This window comes from Camponotus floridanus, unplaced genomic scaffold (assembly GCF_003227725.1).
Source record: "Camponotus floridanus strain SB8 unplaced genomic scaffold, Cflo_v7.5 scaffold21, whole genome shotgun sequence".
NCBI classification, from domain to species: Eukaryota; Metazoa; Arthropoda; class Insecta; order Hymenoptera; family Formicidae; genus Camponotus; species Camponotus floridanus.
Genome location: NW_020229337.1, coordinates 1,899,119 through 1,925,089, shown reverse-complemented (window position 1 = coordinate 1,925,089; position 25,971 = coordinate 1,899,119). Strand labels below are relative to the sequence as shown.

The 25,971-nt window shown below is 36.1% G+C and overlaps 1 protein-coding gene across 3 annotated transcripts in view; it reads right to left on the bottom strand.

Annotated features, from left to right (window-relative positions):
- LOC105253920 (protein vein) overlaps positions 1–25,971 on the bottom strand; it is a 320,393-nt gene that overhangs the window by 46,071 nt on the left and 248,351 nt on the right. For all 3 annotated transcript variants that reach the window (XM_020028313.2, XM_020028314.2, XM_011262279.3), the window contains exon 4: positions 14,918–15,026. In XM_020028313.2, coding sequence (XP_019883872.2) covers positions 14,918–15,026 — 109 coding nt within the window. The remainder of the gene's footprint in view (positions 1–14,917; positions 15,027–25,971) is intronic.

The following is a 25,971-nucleotide window of genomic DNA, read 5'->3' as shown; positions in this document are numbered from 1 at the left end:
AATATTTATAATAAAAGAATTAAATATCAGAATCCAATTTTCATTCTTAAAATGTTCGAAACACGTTCTAAATCTGTCAAATTTTTCGTTTAGGCATCGTCCTTTTATTGGAATATATTATTCAAGAAATTATTTCATGTAACTCATAGTCGAAAGTACCTGTCAATTGAATGGCAAGAAAAAGCTTATTTGAAAAGCTCATGTGTTAAACATTGGCCACGATACGAGGTCATCAACCTGCTTTAATCACACCGCTTGTTGCGTGTACAACATAAGCTATGATGGTAGCAAATATTTACGGACGATATTTGTCGGCTTGCGTGTGTCGCGTGAGTGTACGTGTACGTGTACATGTACGCGTGTGCATGTCGCCCATGACAAAATTATCCGACGATGACGATGACGGGGAAGAATATTAAGTTCCGGCGAAATAACTGCGTCCGCTATTAAATATCACGAATTATCCGCTCGAGAAATTCTCGAGAGGCCGAGACGCGCATCTCGCGCGTGTTAACTAATTATTCGAGACCTCCGTGGGCGAATTGCAATAATGGTCCTTTCGGATGTTGGCGAGTAAATAAATGCCGCGATTATCGTACATTAATATTTCGTATGCTGTTTATTCGTAAACATGCGCGCATTTATTTCAATATTGTAAGTATTTTAATATGTCGCGCGGAACGGCTTTGTAAGCAACGGCGGAGATATTCCTTTCACTGTACCAACTAGTTTGCTTTAATTAAAATGTCGGTTATTTGATATATACAGCAATGATAAACGCAATTATTTCTTCTGATACAGTTGAGAGAAATAAATTATATCATGTGAAAAAGTGATAATTTATCATGAAATGTTCAATAATTTATATTTAAATTTCTTATTTATAGCATTGTATTATCAAGTAAATGCGAGAAATTTTCTCTAGATTGAAGGGATAGATTTTTATTTTTGAAATAAATAAATAAATTTTTGAAAAAGAGAAGTAAAAATTTTTATTTTTGAAATTTTTTTTCAAAAATAAGTAAAAGTATGTAATGCTTTGTGATTTTAATTTTTATATATATTTCAAAGAATCATCTTTGCTATCACGAATATAACATGTCATAAATATAGCTTATTATCTCCTAATTAAATATATAAATATATAATTTATTGTTCGCGAATGCCTGAGCAAAATTTGTCCTGCCGATTCTCCGTGTTCTTTTCCCTCTCTTGAATGCCCGACTGTCTACGCGTCGGCCAGGTGTATCTTTTTGGTGGTGAGATTTTTGGCTCGCCATCAAGTTGAATGTTTTGGCTAGTCGGTGGCACGGTACCGCCTTGTCTACCGTGCTTACGCGCGACAGATAAAAAAAAGCTCGTCGCGTAAGCTTGCGGACAGCAAAGAGGAAATTTATTTTATCTTCGTCAGGGACGTGCTCAGGGAGTGTCTCGTATTAATGGCTCGATGAATAATATATTTTCGTTTCTCATATCGTATATTTTTATATATTAATAGCCCTAATTAAAAGATAGATTATTAAGAAACATGATTAAAAATTTATTTCATATCTTCGTGTTTAAAAATAAATTTGATTTTTAACTAGCATGTATGAATTTTTATATCATATGCATTAGTTTGATAAGTCAATAAATCTCTTATCTTTATCGATGCTGTAGAATTAATTTTTTGTAGGGAAAATTAAGTTAGATTGTTCATTTGTAGTTGTAAATGATTAAAATAAATATTTTAAATTTATATTAAAGTCAATATTTTAAATTGACATTATCTCTCATATTATCACTAGTTATTTTAAATTAGAAATTTATTTATAATTTCTGAAAAATTGACTGCGAAATCTTAACTTTACTAATAAGATGTATTAAAAAATTTATATTAATGATTATATAGAAAAACTATAAAGTAAAAAATATTAATTGCTACTATATTTTTAGCATGTGCAAAGTTGGATATGTCTCATGAAAGTTTTTCTCTCTAATGACATTCTCTTTAAGTGTATAAATATATTTTTTTACATATTACTTACATCATCGATATATTTATATCTCCCAAGTTAAAAATGGATAATATAAAAGCAGACTGATAAATATATGAATCAAGAAACAGCACTCATTTACCGTTGAATTTATTATCGGAGGCATATTCTATTTGTGTCTGTGCATGCGAACAAATGTCGAAGCTCTCGGTGACATTTACAAATTTTACGCGGACCAGAAAAAGAATACTTAACATTCCGCGAAATGTGAAATCGGACTCGTGCCTGCAATAAATTTTTCGTCTGCTCTCTGTTTTAAAATCTGATACTTGATATTATTAAGAAACTTATTTTTATATATAAGTTAGAAATTGAAAACTTTGATAAATCGGTAACATAATATGATAAATAAAATGTAAATAATTATCAATGATAATAAGAAAACAATTATTACGATATTTAATGAAAAATAATAATTACAACATTTAAAAAATATTATTACGACATTAGAAAAGAATTTATGCATATAAAGTCATATAATTATTGAGAAACAATATAATCATTAATTTTATCATTACAAACTAATCGCATTATCAATTATACACTTTTCCAATTGTTTATTAATAATTTTGTGGAAAGAATCTTATGTCAAATTATTAATATTATTTTACTATATATGTACAATATTCTTTAATTACGCTTGAAACAATTAAGTTTAAAAAAAATTATTGTTTCGATTGTTTAAGTGTATCGATAGATTTTACGAATTCAATATCTTATCGGAAATCATCGGCAATACATTTCGTTTGACGTTTGAAAATTTCTTATTGCATGTTTGAAGCTATAAAACTTTCGTCGGAAATTTCATTTTTATCTTTGAAAGTTTCTTATATACACAAAGTGCAAGTACAACTTCGTGGAGAATGACTTCCATTTCTCGTAAACTTGAATATCACAGTGGAAACAAGAATAATGTTGAAATTATTTTCCTTTGCTCTACAAACCTACATAGTTTCGTGGAAGTTAGAAGAGGACAATACGCGAATTTATCGGAATTTTTATTACCCGAGTAAACGATACTGTCATTCACTCTGAATTTCGAGAGCCGCTTAATATTCAGAGTAAAGTCGATGATAACGATTCGAGCGAGCTGTTATCGTGGCAAACGAGATACTTTATTTGCGTATACGCTCGACGTATACAGACGAGCAAATCTACCAAGTGGTCTTGACACGAGTCTACCGTCTCGAGTCTATCGTCTGGCAAAAGTATTTCCAAAGAAACGGAGGGGAGAAGGAAAGAGAGAAAGAGAGAGAGGTTTACGAGATTTCGTTCGAGGAGGAAGATGGAAGAGGAGAGAAATAGAGGGAGGAAGAAAGGTGCGAAGCTTTATTTTGTCTTCGTGTGAGGAGACACGTTTCGAAGAGACGCGACTCTTTTCCGTTTGCCTTCTCGAGACATACCTTCTGCTCACCTCCCTCGCATCCTACGACCTGCCACCTTGTCGTATATTTTCGTTGTCCGGGCCTTCTTTCCATTCTCTTCCATTCTCTACGAAATACGAAGGCCGATTTGCCAGAGTTTTATGTGTCAAAACACGTTATCATATTGGCGACGCGTCTACGACGTCTGCTACGACGTCGCTTTTATACCGATTCTGCCTGCCTTTCCGTTGTCGAAGCGTCGCGAGAAAAGATGTATTTGACACGTGCCGAAAGTTTCCTGGTGACGAGATTCTCTTCACTGAGATTGTACATTAAAATGTATAAATACAATTAATTTTTTCGCGCGAGACGATGTTCAAATTATTAGATTCAAATGATTAAATTAATAATTCTACGAAATAATCTCAGATTTTCTCTTATCACAGCACGAATCATTAGAAATTTATCAAAAAATCCCACCACATTTCTTGATTTTCCCTCGAAAAGCAAATCCATTTTGTTCTCCTAAGATGTTTAAGAAGATACGTGTCTTTTAGTAAGGGGGGCAAATAAAGGGGGTGAATGATCGGATCTATGTATGAAGGTCGGCGCGTCGGGAATCAACAAGGCGAAATAGCGTCGTAAAAGCGACTAACAATGTTTCATGAGACCATGTTTCACTCGCTGTGCACTCTCACCTGGACCACGTCTCCTCGGACCGCGAGCGCGCGCACGCGCGTGCGCGCGGTGTACCTAAATAAATCATTATTTCGGTAAAGTGCTGCCGTCCTGAATAAAACAGTGCGCCGCGAAGTGCATGGTTTTAGGTCGGCTTAGTGGCGTTAACGGAGCGTACGAGGATGCGCGTTTTCATGGATTAATTAGCCACATATAAGCCACTCACCGCCGAATTCACTGGTGTACTATGTCTCCCGGTGCGCATCGTCGTATGCGAAAATCGAGAAAAAGTTAATGCAAGCCATCTCCGGGAAATTCGCGATTAATTATTAGGTCGCACCTCGGGTTTTCTTTGCAGCCGACCGGCGCAATAGTTAAGTTTTCAGGATGGTCAGGGTTTCACGTGTAATGAAGTTTCTCTCTCTCCCTCTCCCTCTCTCTCTCTCTCTCTCTCTCTGTCTCTCTTTCTCTCTTTGACACATAGCTATGAAAGCTACAAAGCAATAGCGGTGGCGGTAACGCGGTGATTCTGTGTGTGCTGGGGCCACTTTCAGAAACGAGTCGACGAAATGAACGATGCCCCTTTTGCTGCCCTTTGCATCGCTCACTCGCGCGCGTTGGTAGAAAGCAACATGGGGTTGGTATTTTGTTGCAGCGGCCGCCTTTAATGTGGTTCCTGTAAAGGGCCGGCGAGATGGTGATAGACATTCGTGTGACAGATATGTATATATATATATATATATATATATATATATATATATATATATATATTGCGCGATTCATACGATGAATTTAGTTTCGACTGAGACTAATTAATTCCTTCAGCTCTATTAAAGTAGAAATTCGTATATTTTCATCTTTTTTCTGTAAATTATAGAGACAATTTAAAAGCATAATTTTCATATTTATATAATAATTTCCACATTTTTAATTATACACTTTTGCTTTTAATTATGTACTTTTGCTTTCGTATTTCATATTTCATACATTTTTTCATGTAAAAAAAAGAAAGAAATATTTCCAATTTAATGGGGTCTGAAAGAATTAATTTATAAATAAATGTATTTTTTCCAGGCCAAACAAACACCATATCTTGCAACGCTTCAAACTACATGTAACTCTCATTTTATAAGACGTTGTTTAACTGCTGCTCTTAAAGTCATGTTTTACGCATAATGCATAGATTGTTTTTTAGATTTGATGATAAGTCAGTTACTTTATTACATGGTCGATTTGATTGCTAGACGAGAAAGTGCGTTTAACTATACCTGGGGTTGTAACGTGTCACGAGAATAATATTTGTTCTTTTGATATAGGAGTATTGATAAGAGAATGTCAGGCTCGATATTAGTTATCCGATATATTAGTCCATGTGTTATTGAATGTCAGGCTCGATATTAGTTATCCGATATATTAGTCCATGTGTTATTGTAATGCATCGATTTCACAATTTTCAAACATTATCATATCGCATAATTCATTCTGACTTAAAATTTATCGATTGTAAAGATATATATAAATGATTCTATATTAAAATAGATTATTGAAAATAGTTTTTATGTATTTTTGTTGGAAAGATATTTTATGAAAATGAAGCAAAATAATTTTAGATCCCAAAATTCCTAGATAAAGTCTAAAATAAATTTATATGAGAGTTTAAATAAGATATATTTTAAGCTTATATTTGAAATACCTAATAATCGTACTATTTTGATATTTATTAGCAAAATTATTTTATAATCTATCTTGATGAAATCTATCTTTTCAGCAAAAATACTTCAGTAGAAATATTTCCTAGAATCTATTTTTATAAAACAATTTCTATATATATTTTTACAATCGATAAGTTTTAAGCATCAGAATGAGTTATATTGAAGATATTATAATGCAATGTGAAAATTATTTTTGTCAATTTCTAATTTAAAAATTGCTAATGTTGTGATATTTTTTAAAGAGTTAATCTAGATTTCATCTGAATACTAAGTGTTCCTCTAAAATAATACTATGATATAATTTTATTGTACTGTATAATTAACGATAGCTTCTATTCTGTTTCTTATTATCTCATGTATTAATCATTTCGTATCTTAAAATATGCAACTATAAATTTATCCATTTTCCCCAATTAGATCATACTTGGTGATCCCCAGTATGGAAAATTACATTGTGTTCCAATTAATATTGCCGATTAATTTGGAGGCTACATCGTCAACGTTTTGTCCTTTGTATAAGAGCGCAACATCCGAAGGAGAATCTGGTACGGAGAGTGAGAAAATTTAGCCAGGGTGGGCTTAATTACGATTTTCACAGCGTGGTATAACAACAGCGTGTGTATCCGCGGCCAGCTGTATTTCCGGCGTGGAACTACAGGGCGCAGTTGCGTTATATAGTCGACTCCTTCGCCGTGAAACTATTTCGTGAGTATTTTCAACCATTACCGTCCGTTTGTACCCAGGGTAACCGCACGCTATCCGGACGTTTGTGCATCCACGTACACCGTATACAGGCTCTAGCGGGATAATACGCATATCTTCGGCCTGGGAATTCACTTGTGCTCAGCCGACATTACTTTATGTCGGCGCTTTCTTCGCATACGTCTTGTATCTTTTTGTTTCTTTTCTCGAGCTTTAATAAATCTATATGTGAAATATGTGAAATATGAAGTACAAATATGAAATAATCTATGGTAAATATTTTATTACACAATATTGCACAATATTGCAAAATTTCTCTGTTAAACGGAAACAAATGCTTATATGACATATCGCATCTTGCTACGATATTACCCTTTATGCAGCATTTCCGAGTTGAATTAGGCAATGTTAGTGCTGTAAACAAGGCTTGATAGGACGGACGGGCAAGCACTTTGAACTGTTCGCTCTCGCAATTCGATTACAACGGGGCTACAAATGGGGCACGCGGCTCAGACGTTAAACGCTACCTAGGTCGGCTAAACCAACGATTCGCGGTTTTCCTGCGCGCTATATCGGAACGAACGTCGTAGTAACATAGAAATAGCAGCCACAGAACGCGTAATACATTTGCACAGCGAAAGAAAGAGAGAGAGAGAGAGATAATTTCCATCCTCGGAATGCAGAATCTTATTGCTCCAATAATAAACCTTCTATGGACGACACGTTGTATTCATATGTATTAGCAACGAGCCGCATGTGTTCTGCCATAAATACCGCTAGAAAACTGAATTACTTGATGAAAATTCTCAACGCGTACCTTCCAGAAAGTTTATCAGCTCTGGAACAAAGGTTCTTATCGATATATCGCGGTGAAACGCTCATATTAACTCGCTCATATTTTCTTTCTCAATACATTCTCGAATTTAATTGTACATTTCAAACTTGCAAAATTTACAACGTAGATTTTACTTACATGGTTTTTATCATATTTAATATTTATTCACTTGCGTCAATGTTAGTTTAGCTTTATTTATTTAAAATTGTTTTAAGCGAAACTTAAATATCTGTCTGCCTTTATTTATTTAGAAAAAAAGATATGAACACATATCTAAATCTTGCTTAAATCCAAAATAATGTTTATTACCTGGCCTTAATAATTTAATTTCTAAAATGATATTTAATATTTATTCACTTGCGTCAATGTTAGTTTAGCTTTATTTATTTAAAATTGTTTTAGCAAAACTTAAATATATGTCTGCCTTTATTTATTTAGAAAACAAGATATGAACACATACCTAAATCTTGCTTAAATCCAAAATAATCTTTATTACCTGGCCTTAATAATTTAATTTCTAAAATGATTGATGATGAATTCTCCCTTCCTCTCACTCTCTTTCTTATAATGATTCTGAATTTAATGTTGGCAAAGCGCAAGGTTATCACTATAAATCATAAATAAAATTTCGATAAAACGTTAACGTGGCACGTAGGACGACTCAAGAATCTTGATGCTCGCAAGATTGTTCGACGATTCTTTAATTGATACGTTGCAGCGACTTCTCTACTATACTTTGGGGAATACTAACGCATAATTCACATCTCTCTCTCTCTGAAACTCGACGCGGCGCGCGCCCTATTTTACCAGATGTAGCGCAAACGGAAGCGAATTCGCAATCTCCCCTCGCTGCGGATGAGCGTGTGCGCGAACGCAGCTGCACGTAGAAAATATATCATGCTCCGGGACATTATGCGCCGCGGGAAGTTTCGGAATAGCATTAGAAAATTTCAGTCGCCCGCGTAACTTTCTACAAAGTTTACGTCCGCGTACGACGCCGTACGGGAATGTAACCGGTATAAGATTGCACGTTCAATCTTCCCTCATACACTTTTATTCGATCAGCGCGGCCGCAGCTTAATCTTCTCGAGAGTTTCCTCGCCATGAAAACGGAAAGCGCATGTAACGACGGGACATACATTACGAACCATCGTCGTTCCGCACTACATTGTACTTCGCGAGAAATATTTCACATCCGTCGTATATTATCGCTACATCGCCGTCGCTATCATCGCCGTAGAAATAATATCATAAATCCTAGGATTCTGGGGAATCCCCCGCGGATTTCTACACGCTTCGAAGCTTTCAAAAATAATTATGTACATATTTCTGCTTTCGTAAATTATTCACCAGAGAAAGAGAGGCTTTTCGATATTTAGGGATGGAAGGATTTGTATCTATTTTCAAAATATTGAGAATTTAGTGAAAATTGTACAGAATGTCCTTACATATGTTTAGAATCTTCAGTATGATTTTTAAATCGATTCACTAAAGCGTTCACAAGTTATAAGGATTTTAATTTGCACCGAATTAACATGTGTTCTTATGGGAAACGTATAACCACGTCGATTCAAACATATACAATAAAAACACATGGAAATAATATTCAGAATTTGTTTAAAGTTTGCCAAAGTTTAGATACAGTTTAAATACAGGAGGAAATATTTGGTCAAATAATATTATACAAGTACTAACTGGTTAAAAGATATTAAATATAATTTAATGAAGTTAGCCATGTATCTGTCACAAGGCAAAATTCTCTGCCAAAAGTTAATCATTTCGATTAACAAAATTCGAAATATTTCAGTAAAAACGCAATAAATATTAAAAAATACATCTCTGCACTGTAGCTAAGATCAAATTATAATATTCCACACAATTTCTCATACTCAAAATACCAAAAGTGGATATTCGTCAATATTGATTTTCAGCTACTTTTTGTTAGGATTGTACATACAAAACATCCTTAAATATAATTCTTCAAAATAAAATATTTAATCATGACGTATATCAACTGTTTAACAAAATATTATTCGAGGATGAAATAATAAAAGCTACGTAAATTTAAGAAGAGGACTGGATGAAATAAGGCTTTATTTAAATGGCCGAATCTTGTTAAGGTTCCGTTTGTGCCGCAGTCAACAGTCCTCTCTCTTATCGTATTCGACCGAGACCTGGTTTGCTTTGTATCTTGGTCGCAAAAAAAAAAAAAGAAAAAGAAAAGGAAACCAACAACTCGAACGAGAGGAGCGATGGACGCGTGCATTATTATACACCGTCACCTTAATGCACCACGACACACAATGCCGCCGTGTTTCTTTATGCACGCGTGCACCTCGTGGACGCGCCAAGTTTTATCACGAAGTGTCGCACTAGGAAACTAGGCTGTCGGGAATTTTCGCGTAAAAGCTTCGCGCTCTTCCCGTTAAAATAATGAGCGCCTCGAAAAAGAAGACGCTCCTCTCCTCTCGACGCTTAGGACCGACTGCTTGCAACTGCAACGTATACACATACATATGCACCGCTCTCAACAATTGCATATATATATCACCGAGCGCTTTGTGCGCGCGATCTTTTGTGCGTGCGTGGTGTACGTGGGTTGCCCCTTTTTCCCTTGTCGCGTATGTGGGCCAGAGTTAGGGAGCTTTTCAGAAACGCCACAAAAGAGAAACTATCTCGTCGACAGCTCCGACAGCAATATTAAAGCGTTTATCTTTCATTGTCACCGCTGTAGACACGAAAATGGGGCGATGAACGATCGCGCGGTCGATCATCGATCATAGATAATTCAAGAGTCTTATCGAAAGAGTAATTCTGTTACAGAATTTAAGTTTTTTAAATTCTGTAACAAAATTTACCGAATACAGTTTAAAATTATATATAATAATTTTAAACTTCCAAGGATTAATTTGTCTCCAACAAGTAATTAAAGATTTTTATTTAAAAAATTGAAATATCACACTCTAATATTTGAATAAATAAAATTATATTATATTTTACATTTTTTTTTATTTAAATGCAATAATTAAGCTCTCCGAATCTTTCTGTTTAATAATTTTTTTACGCGCGTTTTATATCTGCAAAATCCACTGCTGGTTTTATTGTCGCGCCTGCACGTCCAATCTCGGTACGTTTGACCGAATTACCGTTGGCCATCCGTTTTAAATCTGCCTTGACAACTACAGACGTGACAGGTGATCTGATGCAATTCGAACAACAGCGCCGCTGTAGCAGTGCTCCGGATAGCGAGTGCACATGTATGTACGTAATACATGTACCGTGTCGCTGAATATGCGGATTACGTTACAGTTGCGATGTTCTTCTCTTTTTCTTTTTTTTCTCTCTATTTTTAAAGCGCGATAACAGTTTCCAAAATTTCGCTACAGATATCGAACTGCCTGTCGAATTTACCAAATGGAAATTGCAAACGTTTAATTAATTTTAATTAATTTTATTTATATTGATTGAGCATTATTTTTATCGATATGATATTTTACTTTTTAATGATACAAATATTTTAATCGTCAAATTGATGTAAAATGTATTTACGTACTTTCGCACTAATCATCTCGAAAAAATTATTTTCAAGATATTACATTAATAACACTATATAACTGTATAATTATATTATCTCATAAAAATAGTTACGCCTAATCTAACTTCGATTCAGAGGGAAATCTGTTTTCAAAATAAACCTCAATACGTCGTTCAACTAAGCTGCTAAATCTCTCAGGCGTTAACGCTAATTTTAACGACACGTACGAAGCAATCGCTTAGGCGACATTAATTAAGCGCGAGAGCCAAGAAAAAGGAGATATAACAACGAGGAGTAACGTGGCGGTCGTTCATCGCGCACAGAGCCGTGGTATGCAGAGGGGTTGTGCCTTGTCGTCACGGCACATATTTTATACGGCAATTTGGCCGTAAGTGGTAAGAACGTAAAGTTAACAAGTCGAGGGGGAAGGAGGGAATCACCTAACAGAAACAAACGAGAAACCGGGACACTCGACACAAGTGGTGGATGGTATGGTAGCGTCGAGCAGGGGAGAGAAGGGGAGGGAAACGAGGGGGATGTAGGTTACCTCCGGAGGTGAGATTTACGAGCGTCGCCGGCCGGCGCGAAAAAGTTTACATTTGCTTCTCTTTCTCTCTCTCTCTTTTCCTCTCCCTCTCTCTCTCTCTCTCTCTGTGCGACTCGCCGGAAGTAGCTGAGAGGATTGACGGTGTTGCGCGATAAAACACAACCACGATAAACTGGATGTTGCGATACCGGCGTGACATTTTAGGTGTCACATCGCGGTGAGGCCATTTCTTTGCTCATTTATCGGAATGCGGGATTTAACTCTCTTTTACAATTCTCTGGATATATATTTATTAAAAAACTGTAAGGGTCAGAGTTATATATTAAAAAATAAAGAAAGAGATCCGTGCGAGTATAAGCACGGATTTAAACAAGTTTAATTACGAGTTTTAGAAGTGAAAAAAACAGGGCCACACTTTATTCTTCGTATAATTTCAAATGAATCTTACCTTTACAGAAATTTTTATATAAAAAGAGATACTGAATATTGACAATTAGCAACGGTATATAAAAAAAAATCTCCGATTAATTCACATTATTTTGTTTTTATTATTCACACTTATATTTCGCTCTTTTTTAATACAAGATAATTTCCGTTGCTCTCGCAAAAAACCGATAAATTATACTTTACATCTTATTTCTTGCCTTTTCCAATATTTTCTGTTCTTGGAAACGCAATTGTAGAATTTTCCAGCAACACGGTTTGCACGGAATTACGAAAAAGAAGTATAATACACATCTCGTTTGTTTTTAACTGACCTAGTTAATGCCGTGAAAAAACTCGACCAGTCAGATACATCATCGGTGTCGCGCAGTTGAAATTTCTGACAAATCGACACTCGTGTGCACGTTGCGTAAATGAGCGTATTGCGACTGGTTGGCAAGTCCGGCCGGGGGAACATTTGGCGAGCAAACTTTTTTAATTAAATGGATACTCGACTATACGCGCCGCGGTGCCGATCAATTTGATACGAAAGGGCGAAAGGCGGCGAAAAGGCGGGAGAGGGAGAGGGCCAGGGGGCGGGGAATCGCCAAGAAATTTAATTTTCGAAAGCACCGTTCAACGAACAGAAAAAAAAACTGATGAAGTAAGGTTCGGACCATTTCGGAAAATTCGTCCGGAAACTGGGCGTTTTACGCACAGTAGGTCAACCGTAATATTGAGGTCGACACAATTGTGGAAAAGTCAATAGTCCAATCTTTAAAGAATAAATTGCGTATCTCGCTGCGCTTCGTGCACTTTGCTTTCGTGCGCGAAATTGCGTTTGTAAAAAAATAGCAGTATGTATGCGCGTGAGATACAGTTCCGAAAGATTAACCTAATAAAAAAGGAGGAAAAAACATCAGTTATATAAACTTTATAATAGTGAAAGAGTTCGAAAAGTAACGAGAAAACCTATAGAAAACCTATAGAACAAAATAAAAATCGAAGATCCTAATTAGGCGTAATAAAAGTGCGGATTAAGAGGAAAACGTGGATTAAACAGAAATAAAAAAGGGAAAAATATCAGTTATATAAACTTCACAACAATGAAAGCGCGAAAAGTAACGAGAAAGCGAGAAATCTATAGAATGCCCGAGATAAAAATCGTAGATACTAATTATATAAAAGAAGCGCGGATTAAAAGGAAAACGTGGATTATAAACAGAAATAATGAAAAGCCGATAAATCGAGAGATTTTAAGAAAATGCGAAAAGGGAGATTTCTATCGAGACAAATAGAGAGACAAATAGAGAGAGAGAGAAAGAGAGAAAGAAAAAAGGGAAGCGTAGACAGTAGCCGAGAAAGGTACTGGAGGGAAGAATAATGGAAAGAGGAATCTATAGAAGGTATCTATTCTTGAGAAGAGAGTAAGCATCGTGCGTAGGAGAGTGACGGAAAGGAATAAGAGGAACGCCTAAAAGAAGAAGTGTCCGGAAGAGAAACGAGAAGATCGCTCTCCGATGTGCACCGAGAGGAGATGGAGAGCGAGACTCGACCTAGACTCCGCGCTCTTCGCATCGAACTTCGACCTTCCGAGCACAATCGACAGCAAACATATCCTGAAACCTCGCCTAACTTCGCGGTTGCCTTCGCTAACCGCTAACTCGATGGCCGCACAAAAGAGAGAAACGCAAGCTCGATTTCTCCTACGTCCTCGAATAGAGACGTCGATGTGAGTAAAACGCTTTCTCGCCGCTTTTTCTCTCTTTAAAAGGTATTTTCAAATAATGCCATAATTTATCGATGGATATCTAGCTAAGTTCTTCAAGGTCTTATCTTTCTAAGAGAAAATGTCGTTATTCACATCGCGAAAAATTTCCATATTAAATGTCTTAAGTAAAATTTGCATAAAATTAATTGAAAAATAATTTTGTTATCTATTTTTCTTCTTGAAGCTGGCTTTTTTCGCGAAGAGTCTTTTTTTAAGCAGTATCTCTTCATGCACAAACCTTTAGGGTGCATTGGTAATTTCGTTGAGTAAAATAAATTGACTTATCAATCGATAGAAAATTATCACTGCAATTTAATCAATTTATCCTGAGACATGCTATATAATCTATCCTTCTCTCTCAGTGTCGGGCAACGGTTCCTTCGCTTTTTACAAATTGGCACCGTAATCTTTTCGACTTCTCGATAATTACGAGAATTTACGGTTTTCCAATTTTTCGGTAAAGTCGGATTTTACTGCTTTTCGAAAAGTAAAGAGAAGATTGTTTTAAATTAAGAATACAGGGGGGATATATACGTAATTTAAAATTAATAAATACTATTTTTGATGCGAATAAACTAAGGTCAGATAAAGTGATCTTTAATATTATTATTGTTACTATTATCGTTACTATCAATATGGTTATTCATTTAATTTTGGAAACGTTCAGTTCTAAAGTGATAATCTAAAACAGGTTAAATCCAGTGAGATAAATCCAGTGTGGTAAATTCACAAAATGAGGCACACGACAAATATGTAAACGTATTTCACTCCACATTTGATGAATTTTGCATATTTTTAGAGGATATATTGCTCAATTTTAATACTGCAAAAGGATTTATCTTGTCATTTTATTCATATCTGCGAGCGTAAAAGATTGCAATGTACACTTTTTTTCACTTCCATTTTCTATTTTCATTTAAAAAATAGATTTTATCTGTATTTTCTTTTGTATTGAGATGATTTTCGTGAGTTGCAATTTTCTCTTTTAAAATAACGACAGATTCGTTTTAAAAAAAAATTAATTTTATTCGCGTAGTAAGTTTTTAAAAATGACATATTATTTTTATATTTAATAGATTTTTTGATTATTTTCAAGAACTTTTATTTGTATTTTTTGTATTTTATATAGAAAGCTAATAATGATAAAAGATGACATTGATATATTATTTCCGAAGAAAGATCTAACAATCTTTCTACAAATATCTTTCAAAAGTGGTTTAATTTAATTACAAAAAAAGTTTTTGATATACATAATTAATGCACAGAAATGGATTATGATCATGAAAAGCGTGTTTTAAAAAAGTAACGACTTACCTGCATGCCGGTTCACCGACGGTCTCGAAAAATAGGCAGGTACCACCGTTCATGCAAAAGTCTCCTGCTATCGGACAGGGCTGCTCCTGCCGCGGCCATGCCGCTGTCGCTGTAATCAAAAAAATCACAATATATCATTATTACATATCTACAACATCGTCAGGTGATACAGGTAGCGTGTATCATTACGAAGATACAGATTCTCGCGATTCATCCGTTTCGTAAACGTCGCGTTTTGCGCGGTTAATTATCGTTAATTATTAATAGAAAAAAATATTAAAGCATTTTTAAGAGCTCCGATATAAAAAACTTAATATCACGAAAAGAGAACGTATAAATTGCAGCGCACAAAACGCGTAAAGTTTCGAGTACCCAGAATTCGCGATGCATTTTGCATTGGCGATTCATATCTGGCGTAAAAATGTGAAAAGTTGCGTCGGCGTACGATGTTTGCATCACACGCAAAGCGCGTTTTGCGCGTGTTTGCCATGTTTTCAAAGTTTCGGCGAAAATGCTCATCCGCTAACGTCCCGCTATTATGCACATTAACATGATAAAACGAAGTGGGCCGTGGCAAGATGGAAAATTGTACGCGGGGGCGAAAAAATACGCGGATTAAATATGGTGGCGCATTTAATGAAACCGGAATACGCATCATTGCCACGCGTAATTAACTAGTACGGGCCGTTATCTGTCCGATGTACATACGGTTTTAATGTTCGGAAACTCTCCCCCCCTCTATCCCTCCCCCTTTCCCCCGGGGGTGTCGTCTCTGCGCGCCGCATGCACACACTCGGCTTCCGGTCGCGTACCAATTTAATTATTTAATTTAATTACAACAAACATTAATTAAAATATCGTTAAACTGCATCTGTACTGCAGGCGTACAACGGGATGTATTTTGGAGGACGCGCGGCGCACAATACGTGCGGGTTTATTTCTTGTAATTGCGTAAAATTCTGTAAAATCGTCCGACGCGCGTTGGTTACGTAAAATAAATATCCCCCCCCTTCCTGCCGTATCGGAGGGGGAACATCGTGTAATGAACTTTATTCATTACCATTTACTAATGCGGTCATTTACATTATCTCCGCGTTGCATTACCAGTGCTTGAATCACCACGCAATTAGGACGATTTTCCATCCACCATTTTTACCCCACTTACCAATTAATTAACTCTGCCGAAAATCTACGCTTGTAATATATAAAAACACGCATACATACGTCTATACGTGTATATTTAAATATTATAACTTTTAATTATATTATCGACAAATATAAATATTTTTAAAAAATGCATGCCTTTTTTAAACATGTGGAAATATGAAATTGCAATTTTTAATCATTACATAGTTACAAATTGTAAAAGCGGCTATTTAATATCGGCGTTAATTTAATATTGATAACTTTATTATTTCGTCAATTTAACATTTATTATTAGCTTTTCATTACATGCAAAATAATTTGTAAAATAATACAATATTTTGAGAAAAATCGATTTTACATAGGCATTTCTACAAATTGAGCATTCGAATCATAAAAAGAATAATGCCATGAGAACTTTTAGCGACAGGTATTTCGCGCAGTCAAATCTGTTACATGTGGAACATATCGAGTTTATCCACGGCAAACGCGAATAAAAGAATTGCATCTGCTTCGAAAGCGCAAACTGTCGACACAATCGATCTCCCTTCTTCATCGCGTTACGCGGAGTTGTTGCTTTCGTCGGCACTTTTGCCAGACGTGAACTGCTACTATGTGAATAAAACGCGCGCTGAAGCCTTGTCATTGTCACGGGAAAAGCGATATTCACAGCATCCGCGTGTCGAACGCTTCGAGATGCCACCGTGCATTTTAATTTCGATCGAGCTCTTCCTCGCGAAATTAGTCTTTGCCATGCAAATGCGTCGATCGCCGAGATATGGAGATCTTAAAGCAACCGCTCTCCAAAGTTTTCCCGATCCCCGACCATCGTGGCTATCCTTTTCTTTTCTTGTCGCAAAATCGCAACGTCGACAACGATCGCTAGACGATGCTGACACGTCGATAGCTACCATCACAAGCGACCCGTCATGCTTGCGAAAGATAATTTTATTGCTCGAGAAGATGCTCTAGTTCGATAGCCATAACTATTTTTCCATCGCATTAAATAAAAAAAGGTACTTGTCTAGAAAAAAAATGTATAATTGAAAGATTTTTCGATAAATTGAAAATATATGCAAGCAATATTGTTCGTACTAAATTCTCTCGTAAAAAGATAAGTCTTGCCTACTACAGTCTTATAAGAATCTCGTGGCAATTTAATTATTCTACCGGAAAATACTCGCGGTGTATTCAGCTCGCCGATTACAATTAACCCGATTGATCTCAGGAAAAAGTCCATTTGAAAGAATTGGCTTCAACCGCCAACAAAAAGGGGAAAAAGCACTCGCTCGGATTTTCGTAAGTCCAGTCGGCGAAAATTCGGCGCGGCAACTTCAAACGCTCACGCAGGAAGATATATTTGCTAATTGCAAAAAATCTCTGCCGGCTGCCGCTGACGGATGGGTAAGCAAACGTATTAAAAATATCCACACAACGGACGAAACTAAAGCCATTTTTGATAGAGATGGACGTTAATGCCGGACGTAATACGTCCGCGATGACGCCGCGATATGTTCTCATCGAAGGTAGCGACGAGTTTTCGTTATTATATACACTCGGATTAACAGTCCGCCATTTGGCCGGTTCGGTATTACCGCGTTTTCAACTGGAATTTCCGCCGAGAAAGGGAAAGAGAGAGTCTCGGAGAAAGCATCGGACTTAACTACTCTTTGCCACCGGGAGGCTCAGCCCTTTTTCGCGCGCGCGTTTCTTCTCGTTTAGCTCGTTAACGAGCGGAAGACATTTTGCAGTGAGAGCTCTTAGTCGGCGCTTCGGCCAGCTGGTGCGCGTGGAAGAGCATTTCGCTATGTGAAATTTCAATTTTCTCGTCGCCGATGCGCCTCCGGAAGTGCATTTTACGCGGGCTGATACGCTGCGTCACGCAACCCCCTGGAATTGGCTCCTCTTCGTTGTAACCTTTTCTTCTAATGACACACGCTAATTCCAAGACGTGTAAGAGATGGTTTTGCCGATATTAGTAGGAGATAAGCGTTAAGAAAGCGAGTGAATTTTCTCTGATGATAATCTCAATTGCGACGAACTTTGTACGATAAGGCTAAAGTATTGTAGGATTATTTTTATCAATTTGTAATATCCGGCTTAGATGTAACAATTTCAAACAATATTAATATATATAAAATTATGTAATCATGTATACATAAAATTAATAAGTTATTAATATAATAATAGTTTTGAGTATATTAAAAAATTTCGATATATGATAATAAAAACTTAATTTTTTTGTGTAAAAAGGAAACTCAATCTTTAAATTCAAATTTTTTTATCTTTAGTGAATTATCGATAATTCTCTCATTTATACGTAGAGCGTAAGAATAAATTTGCAGCACTTTAGAAAATTAATCAATCACGTAGGTAAAATTGTACTGGCGTTAATCAGTAACTGCCTTATGTTAGCGTTCAAGCAATTGGGTATCAGGTGCTTTCGCTAATGCGTCTTCACCTCGTATCAGACTGCAGTACAATATCAGCAAAGTGTTTGCGTGCAAAACTAGCATATTCATCACCGTCACCGGCACTGAACATGTTAATCCTTATGCAATGCGAGAGTTTGTCCATCTTTTTTCAAAAATTAAGCTAAAGTTATTTTTCTAAAACAATTTTTAAAAAGGTTGTAAGAAAAAAAAAACATTTTTTACTTTAAATATGTAAAAATAAACATAAAAAATAATACAATATAAAGATAAATATACATAAATAAATATGTATGCATATAAATATACATGTGACCGTAATAATATGATTATTATTGTATAATATTCGATCGATATTTACGTAATAATATTGTTACAAAGTAAAACAGCGTAAAATCAATTTTCTGCAGAGGCTTGCCTCTCCAATTTACATCTAGAAAATGAGGGAAGATAGAGAGATGAATTTTGATCGGATAACGATGATTACAGACTCTGGCGGACGCGTACAAACGAGGTGGAAAATGCTTCTTGCTTCGATTAATCCCGCGCATGTTTTGTTATTTATTTGCTCGATTATGCCTGCTTGCCCGATATCGGGGGCGCGTTAACCGCGCGTAAATAAATGATGCCGGAAAATTGAATTGGCGCTTGAGTTCGGCGGGCAGTTTTCTCTCGTTGGGGGGGCTGTTCTCTTTCGAAGTCGCATCCGCGAGTGCCACCGGTGCCGGTTCAATTTCCTAACGTCATTAGTCATCGAGGCCAACTCGGGCTATATCGAGCACTTACTGCGATCGTGCATCGCTCGAGCTTGTCTGAGCTTCGGGCTTGTCGCGAATTTCGCACGCGGAAATAAAACGTCACGACCTTGCGCGACAAGAACCATTCTGTAATTTCGCTCGTGACGAGAGCGTTTACACCGTGTGGAATTAGTTTGTAAAGACGCCGATTTACAAGAGCGAGCCGACAACGATGGACGGGAGAGAGAGGAAGAGAGAGATTTATGCCTGCGGAAAATGGGAGGACGTGGCGCATCGAACCGCCGCTGGTATCGATTCGAGGCGATAACACGCAGCTATTTGAATTCGCTCCAGCCCGCCGCGCGACACGGCTTGAAATTCAATGAAAATTCACCGGCGATAAAACTTCTTGACGCAACGTATATAGGACGCGTGGTTCATCAACCTGGCGATCACGCCGTTTCGCAGCACGTTTGTGCGCCCTCCGTCTCTTCCATCTCTTTCAACTTCGCGGGATTTCCTATGCACGTGTGCATTCCTTTCGAGAAAATAGTCTTCGGTAACGCATCGTCGTCGGAAATCGTATTTTATTTTACACAGGCTGCAGTATTTTTAATCTTCAAGTCCAAAAAAATGCATATGTGTCACTTTGGATTCATAATCCTTCGCTCTCTTCCGTTCGTGAGAGGAACAAGATATTGCGAGTTATCGTAAAAACTGCTAGCGTATCGGTTGGTATGCGGTGCGGCGCGCTTTGAAGTTCATAGTTTCGATGGTTCTTGTTTTCGCGAATTTCCGACCGGGCGAAAATGTTTCATCGAGGTGCCGGATTGCCACCGGTGCCGCACTGGTTGCGCCAACAAAAGCACGGAAAACGATTTCAATTCGGAGTGTGCCTGACGCACGCGGACGACGCATTGTTTGGACACTATTATCGCTGTTACATCCATCGGTTTTTCCAGTTACATGCCGGTGGGTGATCGAGAGGATCTGTCCCTTGACATGGAAAATCCCTCTAAAGATGGTCGTTTACAATACATGTAATAATTAATTGCGATGCAATTTTTTTATATCAAATCAATGACTTGATTAGCAGAATTGAATAGAATATAAGTTTGGCAATTTCGCGAAACAGCTCAGAAATTTATTGCGAAAACTCGAGCATAAAATCTTGATATTATCCCATCGTTTCATCCATCGGTTTTTTTGTGACGGTGGATGATCAAAAAGATCTTTCAGCTCTAAAAATTACAAAATACGTAATAATTAATCATACAAATTTTTTTTACACCGAATCAATGACCTAATCATCAGAATTAAATAGAAAAAGATGGTCTAAGAATCTCGTGAAGCGCCACAGGAATTTATTGTGAAAATACGAGCGTAAAATCTTGAGGCTATTCCGTCGTTCTCGTTCGAAACGAGGTCGATCGAGCTTTTCGTTTGCAAGGAAAGCGCGGGGAAAGAGGAGAAATCGGCGTGTACGACAACGATGACAGGACGCGTCGCAAAAGGAAGGAATAAACGACAACGTGTTTGCTCTCGTCGCTAAAAGGCGCTAAAAGTCCCGTGTATACGCAAGGCCTCGAATCAAAACAAACGGACGCTCTAGATTCCTCACGACGCCGCTTTTGAGGCCACGATAACGTCTCCTCGTCGTCGGGAATTATATACGCGGTCTAATAATAAGAGAGACGTCGGTTGCGGAAACGGAATGCGGAGGAAACGGAGTGTCGATGACTGAATAAAGCGTTCGCGAAAGAAGAATCCGCCGTGAAATAACGGAGACTCCGGCCTTAAACGTACAATCGCGTGCGCGTCCTATATCCGTGCGAGTCTGTCTATTCATCCGCGGAACGTCGTTTCTCATCGAGGGCGAAAGACTCCGCCGCGAGAAACTCCGGTGCCCGGTTTTCACGAGAGAGAACGCGGCATTGTTTCGAGGAGCACCGGGAAAAACGTGACACGGAAATCCCATTCGTTGCATCGCGAGCCCTCGCGTCGTGCATGCAAACAGTCGAAAAACTGACGAGAGCGTTCGTCATTATTCGTTTCCCGTTAACGACGAGTTTCGTGTACAAGCGACAAGAAAGAGGTTTGTGAAACATTTTCATCACGAGAACCCGTGAAAAACCACGATAAAAGTAATTAGCTAAACCGCGCTATTTTTCTAAATCTGAAACGTTTCGATTTTTTATTTACCATTTTGGCATCACTTTAACAACGAAACGAGAGATATGATTACTCTACTTTTAATAATATAAAAATATAAAAATAATAATATAATAAAATGATAATAATAAAATAATAATAAAATAATAATAATAAAACAAAAATAAAATATAAAATAGTAATATAAAAAATTAAAAGAGATTTCTTTAAAATAATATATAAAGCAAAAATAAAATATAAAATAATAATATAAAAAAGTTACAAGAGAGATTTATTACGTGTATCATTTTTATGATTAATTAAATGTTTTTTGATATATAATTTTTATTGCGTTGGCTAAAAATTAACAAGAAATTTCACTTGAAATTTCCTTCGTCTTTTGCGACAATGTACGTGTAGAACTTTCGACGTTTTTTAAGGTGTCACGTCTGGTACATCGTAACGAACGCTCGGAAACACAGGTTTGCATCCGTTGCAATGCAAATTTCGCGACTATTAATGCAGGCCGTCAGTTAGATAATTATTACGCGCGTGTTATAATTTCAAATGCGATTGTACGCAGCCGTAAATTTCGGGAATCATTAATAACCGATTCGAAACGCGAACTCGATTCTAAAGCGCTGATGAATCCTAGTCGTTAATTGCTCGTTTTGGTTTTCAAAATCGTCAGAAACTGACAGCTGCCGTTGCTCCACTTGTATTTAAATGCGAGAGAGATCGCACGACTTTATATTTCGCATTCGGTTGTTAAATTATAACGAGTAGGAGATATAATTTGACTGGCGGAAAATTACGATTTATCGAATACGCTTGAGCACGAAAGAAGGTTGTTAAAATGCACACACGTTTGCAATTATAAACGAAATCCAAAACTCGCAGATATACGTAAATCAATGCAGATCGCTACCATTAATCTCACATTTATCGGACAGTATTCAATCTTCCATCCAGTATTGATAAAATTGCAATAATGCAAGAGCGCAGATACTCAGAATCTCCACCAATCAATCATTAAAATTTAACGATTGCATCATTATTTCAAGCGATTGTTATCGTGCATTATTAACTTTGATCATTACACATGTACAATATTTACATTTAAATAAAAACATGATAATTAAGACAAATAACTCGTATTGCTTTATGCGGACATGTTTACGTAACGTCAGTTTGAAATACATGTGTAACAAAAAAAAATATTTATTTAATTCGAAGTAAAACAGGACACCGTCTGTTTGTGAAGAAAAATATAACGCAACAAATGAAGGTAAATCTACGAAATTTCGACCTCCATCGTAGTAATAAAATAAAAACGAACAATGATTCGAAGAAGATTGAGGGGATATGAACTGTGGACGATGGAGAGGCGTTTCGCGCGTGTCCCGATGGGTGAAATTTCCTCGTTTTTCCCTTAATATTCTTTTTTCCTTGCCGGCCGCGTTCATCCCCTTTCCCAAGCCGACGTATCGACGCCTCTTCTCCAACCCTCGCCCCCATCCTTTCTTTTGACAATCGATCATACGTCGACATTCGTCACGCGATTCCACCGTCGGTCGAAAACTATCGCGGTCATTAATCTGTCCGACCCTTTCGGATCCTATGTGCTGTTTTCGATCGAAGGATACGAATTGTCTCTGGATCTCTCTAGCTTGGCTAGGTGTTTCGATCTTACTCGAAAAAATCGCATCATTAATCCTTCCTGATCCTGCCGATTATTTGGACACATGAAGCTAATCGATCCATTTTACGATCCTATTTCTCTTCTATCTGCTATCTTACTTGTTTTTTTATTTAAATTCTACAGATGGCTGGTTATTAATCCTTGCCGTGATTCGTCAATCAAACGTGTTTTAATTTGAGTCGTATATTTTAATTAGAAACGATGGATACGTAGATTTTTTCATCCGATCATCCACTGAATACGGAAAAATGTTTACATTTGATAAAAATATATTTAAATTAAATTAAATATATTTAAATAAGTTATCGATATTTTTATGATGCACTGGAATGTGTGTATCCCAAATATTGACAATTGAAATATTTTATAAAAGTATTAATTCTCGGTAAAATGATTATTTTGTTATTGATAATCAAAAGAAAAAATTACAGTGGTAATGTATTATTATGTTCAATACTCAATATATTTATAAAAATTAATATACTTGGTTAGTTTCGAAAAAATATTTTAGATATTAATAAAATTTAATTATCACAAAAATATATATACAACCTTTTATAGATTGTTATAATTAGATCGTTCTAGATAAATTGTTATAGATTTTTACAGATGTTTATAGATGTTTATAAATTTTCTCGTTTGTTAAATGTTACATATGATATTTATTTTTAGAGTTTAAAACATTTCGTGTTGATACATTTCGTTTGCGAACTTCTTTTTAAATATTAATGATTCTGTTAATTTTCAAGTAAAATATCGCGAAACAAACTTGATGTAATACATTCGACAATTCGTAGCCGATCGAAATGAATTTTCCATTTGATCTTCCAGGAATACAAGCAAGTGCAGACGTCTGATTCGCGCTACAGTAGTATAGCTCGAAACTGATCAGACATTCATGTACTAGTGTACTTCTTTCGAGCGCGGATTTTTAATATTTAATCTACTATACTTCGTGAATAGCTACATGACACCTGATACCAACTTGTGTATCGCGTCATTCGTATCAAACGTGTTCCATTATTTTTGACAAAAGTAAAACAAAAACAAGAGAATAAAACAATTGGTATTATTATGTGAATATACATAATTAGTAACATCTAACAGAATACATTATTTAAATAAAATATAAATAATTAAAAAAAATAAATTATATAATAAGTAAAATAAATTATTTTAATAAATGCGCATAAAATTTCATAAAGTTTTACTTTCATATTATATTTTAAATATCTTTAATAACATAAAAATATTTTTACATGGCAATAAATAATTTTTTTACAAAATAAAAATGTTAAATTTTCTTTAAACAATTTTTATGTTATTATATATATATTTATAGTTTGTAAACTTTAATTATGGTTTATGAAAATATTGTATTATGCAAAATGAGCGCTCAATTCTAAATCTCAGTCAATTGCGAGATAGAAAATTAGTTTTGCAAAACTTTCACAAAATTAATTCTTGTATTCGTCAAGTAGAAAATATTTCTTGCGTAGTTGCGGTACGCGAGAAACCTCTGCTGGATTAAATATTTAATTCTGAGTTCTCTGGGAATTCTCTTACAATGAAACACAAACTTGTCGAAGAGAAACAATTTTATCGTAAAACACTAAGCAAACTTTTGTAGCGCATTTTGTCATCAAAAAAGCCGTTTCCTATCAGATACGAGAAACTATTAATTATTGGAAGCATTACCCTGTTCGAATAAATATGTAATGTATATAATAAATATGTAATGTATTTTTATTGAATTGTTCAATTTTTAATTGTAATAACTCGACAAATTCATTTTTTAACATAATGTCAACTCTATATGTAAATAAAAATCAAATTATTCACTATTTATAAATGTTTATATTGCATACTTTATAATTATTGTTGATTTATATTTATTGAATAAACATGTCTCGCAATCTCCAAGGGACAAAAGCCGAAAATCGCGGTTTTCCATAATTTCAAACAGTGAATTGAAAATTCCGAAAAAATCAGAGAGATAATTTTTTAACGGAGCAATTAGGGACGTCCGCGCACAAAGCCCGAATGCTCGTTCAGGTCAATCGACGGATGATTGTCCGTACTCTCGGCTATAACGACGATGATCAAGCCGCGCTTCGACGAGCCGAAAATTGCGATTTAATTGAGTACCGATGGCGGCAGTCGAAAAAAAAACAGCTCACGCGATATAGGACAGTTCGTTATGGAATTAAATACTTCCGGCCGGCGAGAGGTTGGCCCAAAAGAGGGGCCGTGGGTTTTTCGCTTGCATAAAAGACTAAATCCTCCCGGGCCGGTAGTTTTTCGTCGTTAACGTATCGCCGAGTCGAGTTTATCGAACAGCCGCACTGGGTGTGATTAAATTCAAATTTTTTTATCCTTTCCCTCTCTCTCTTTCTTTCTCTCTCTGTTACCCTCTGGCCTGTCGAAGAGAGATTAATAATAACAAAGTGCACATGTATTTCGTGCGCGGGATTCGCGAAACTCGTCACGAGCGGCAGCTTAGAACATATTACGATCATGCAACCGTTTCGAATGGGCAAGAGTGAGGTAAAGGGGCATGTCTCGTTGCTGTTTTGTCGATGAAAATGTAATTTTTCTTTATTGGATCGTTGGCAGGTGCGCTGATTCGTCTTACGTCTTCGGCGGAAGACGAATGACCGATCGCGATGTACGAAACACGAAAGTCTAACCATAATTGCAATAACTGCACGATAGCTCTAGTCATAAATATCGGTTTTAATGCGTTCTCCTTGAAATAGTGACAAGCAACGTGTCATCGAACTATTGTGCATATAAATTAAATTTATATATTATAGTAATTGGCAAATTTTATCAAGAATTTATAAAGAGAGCGGGAAAATTGTTGTAATTTCTGACAATATTTTCTAT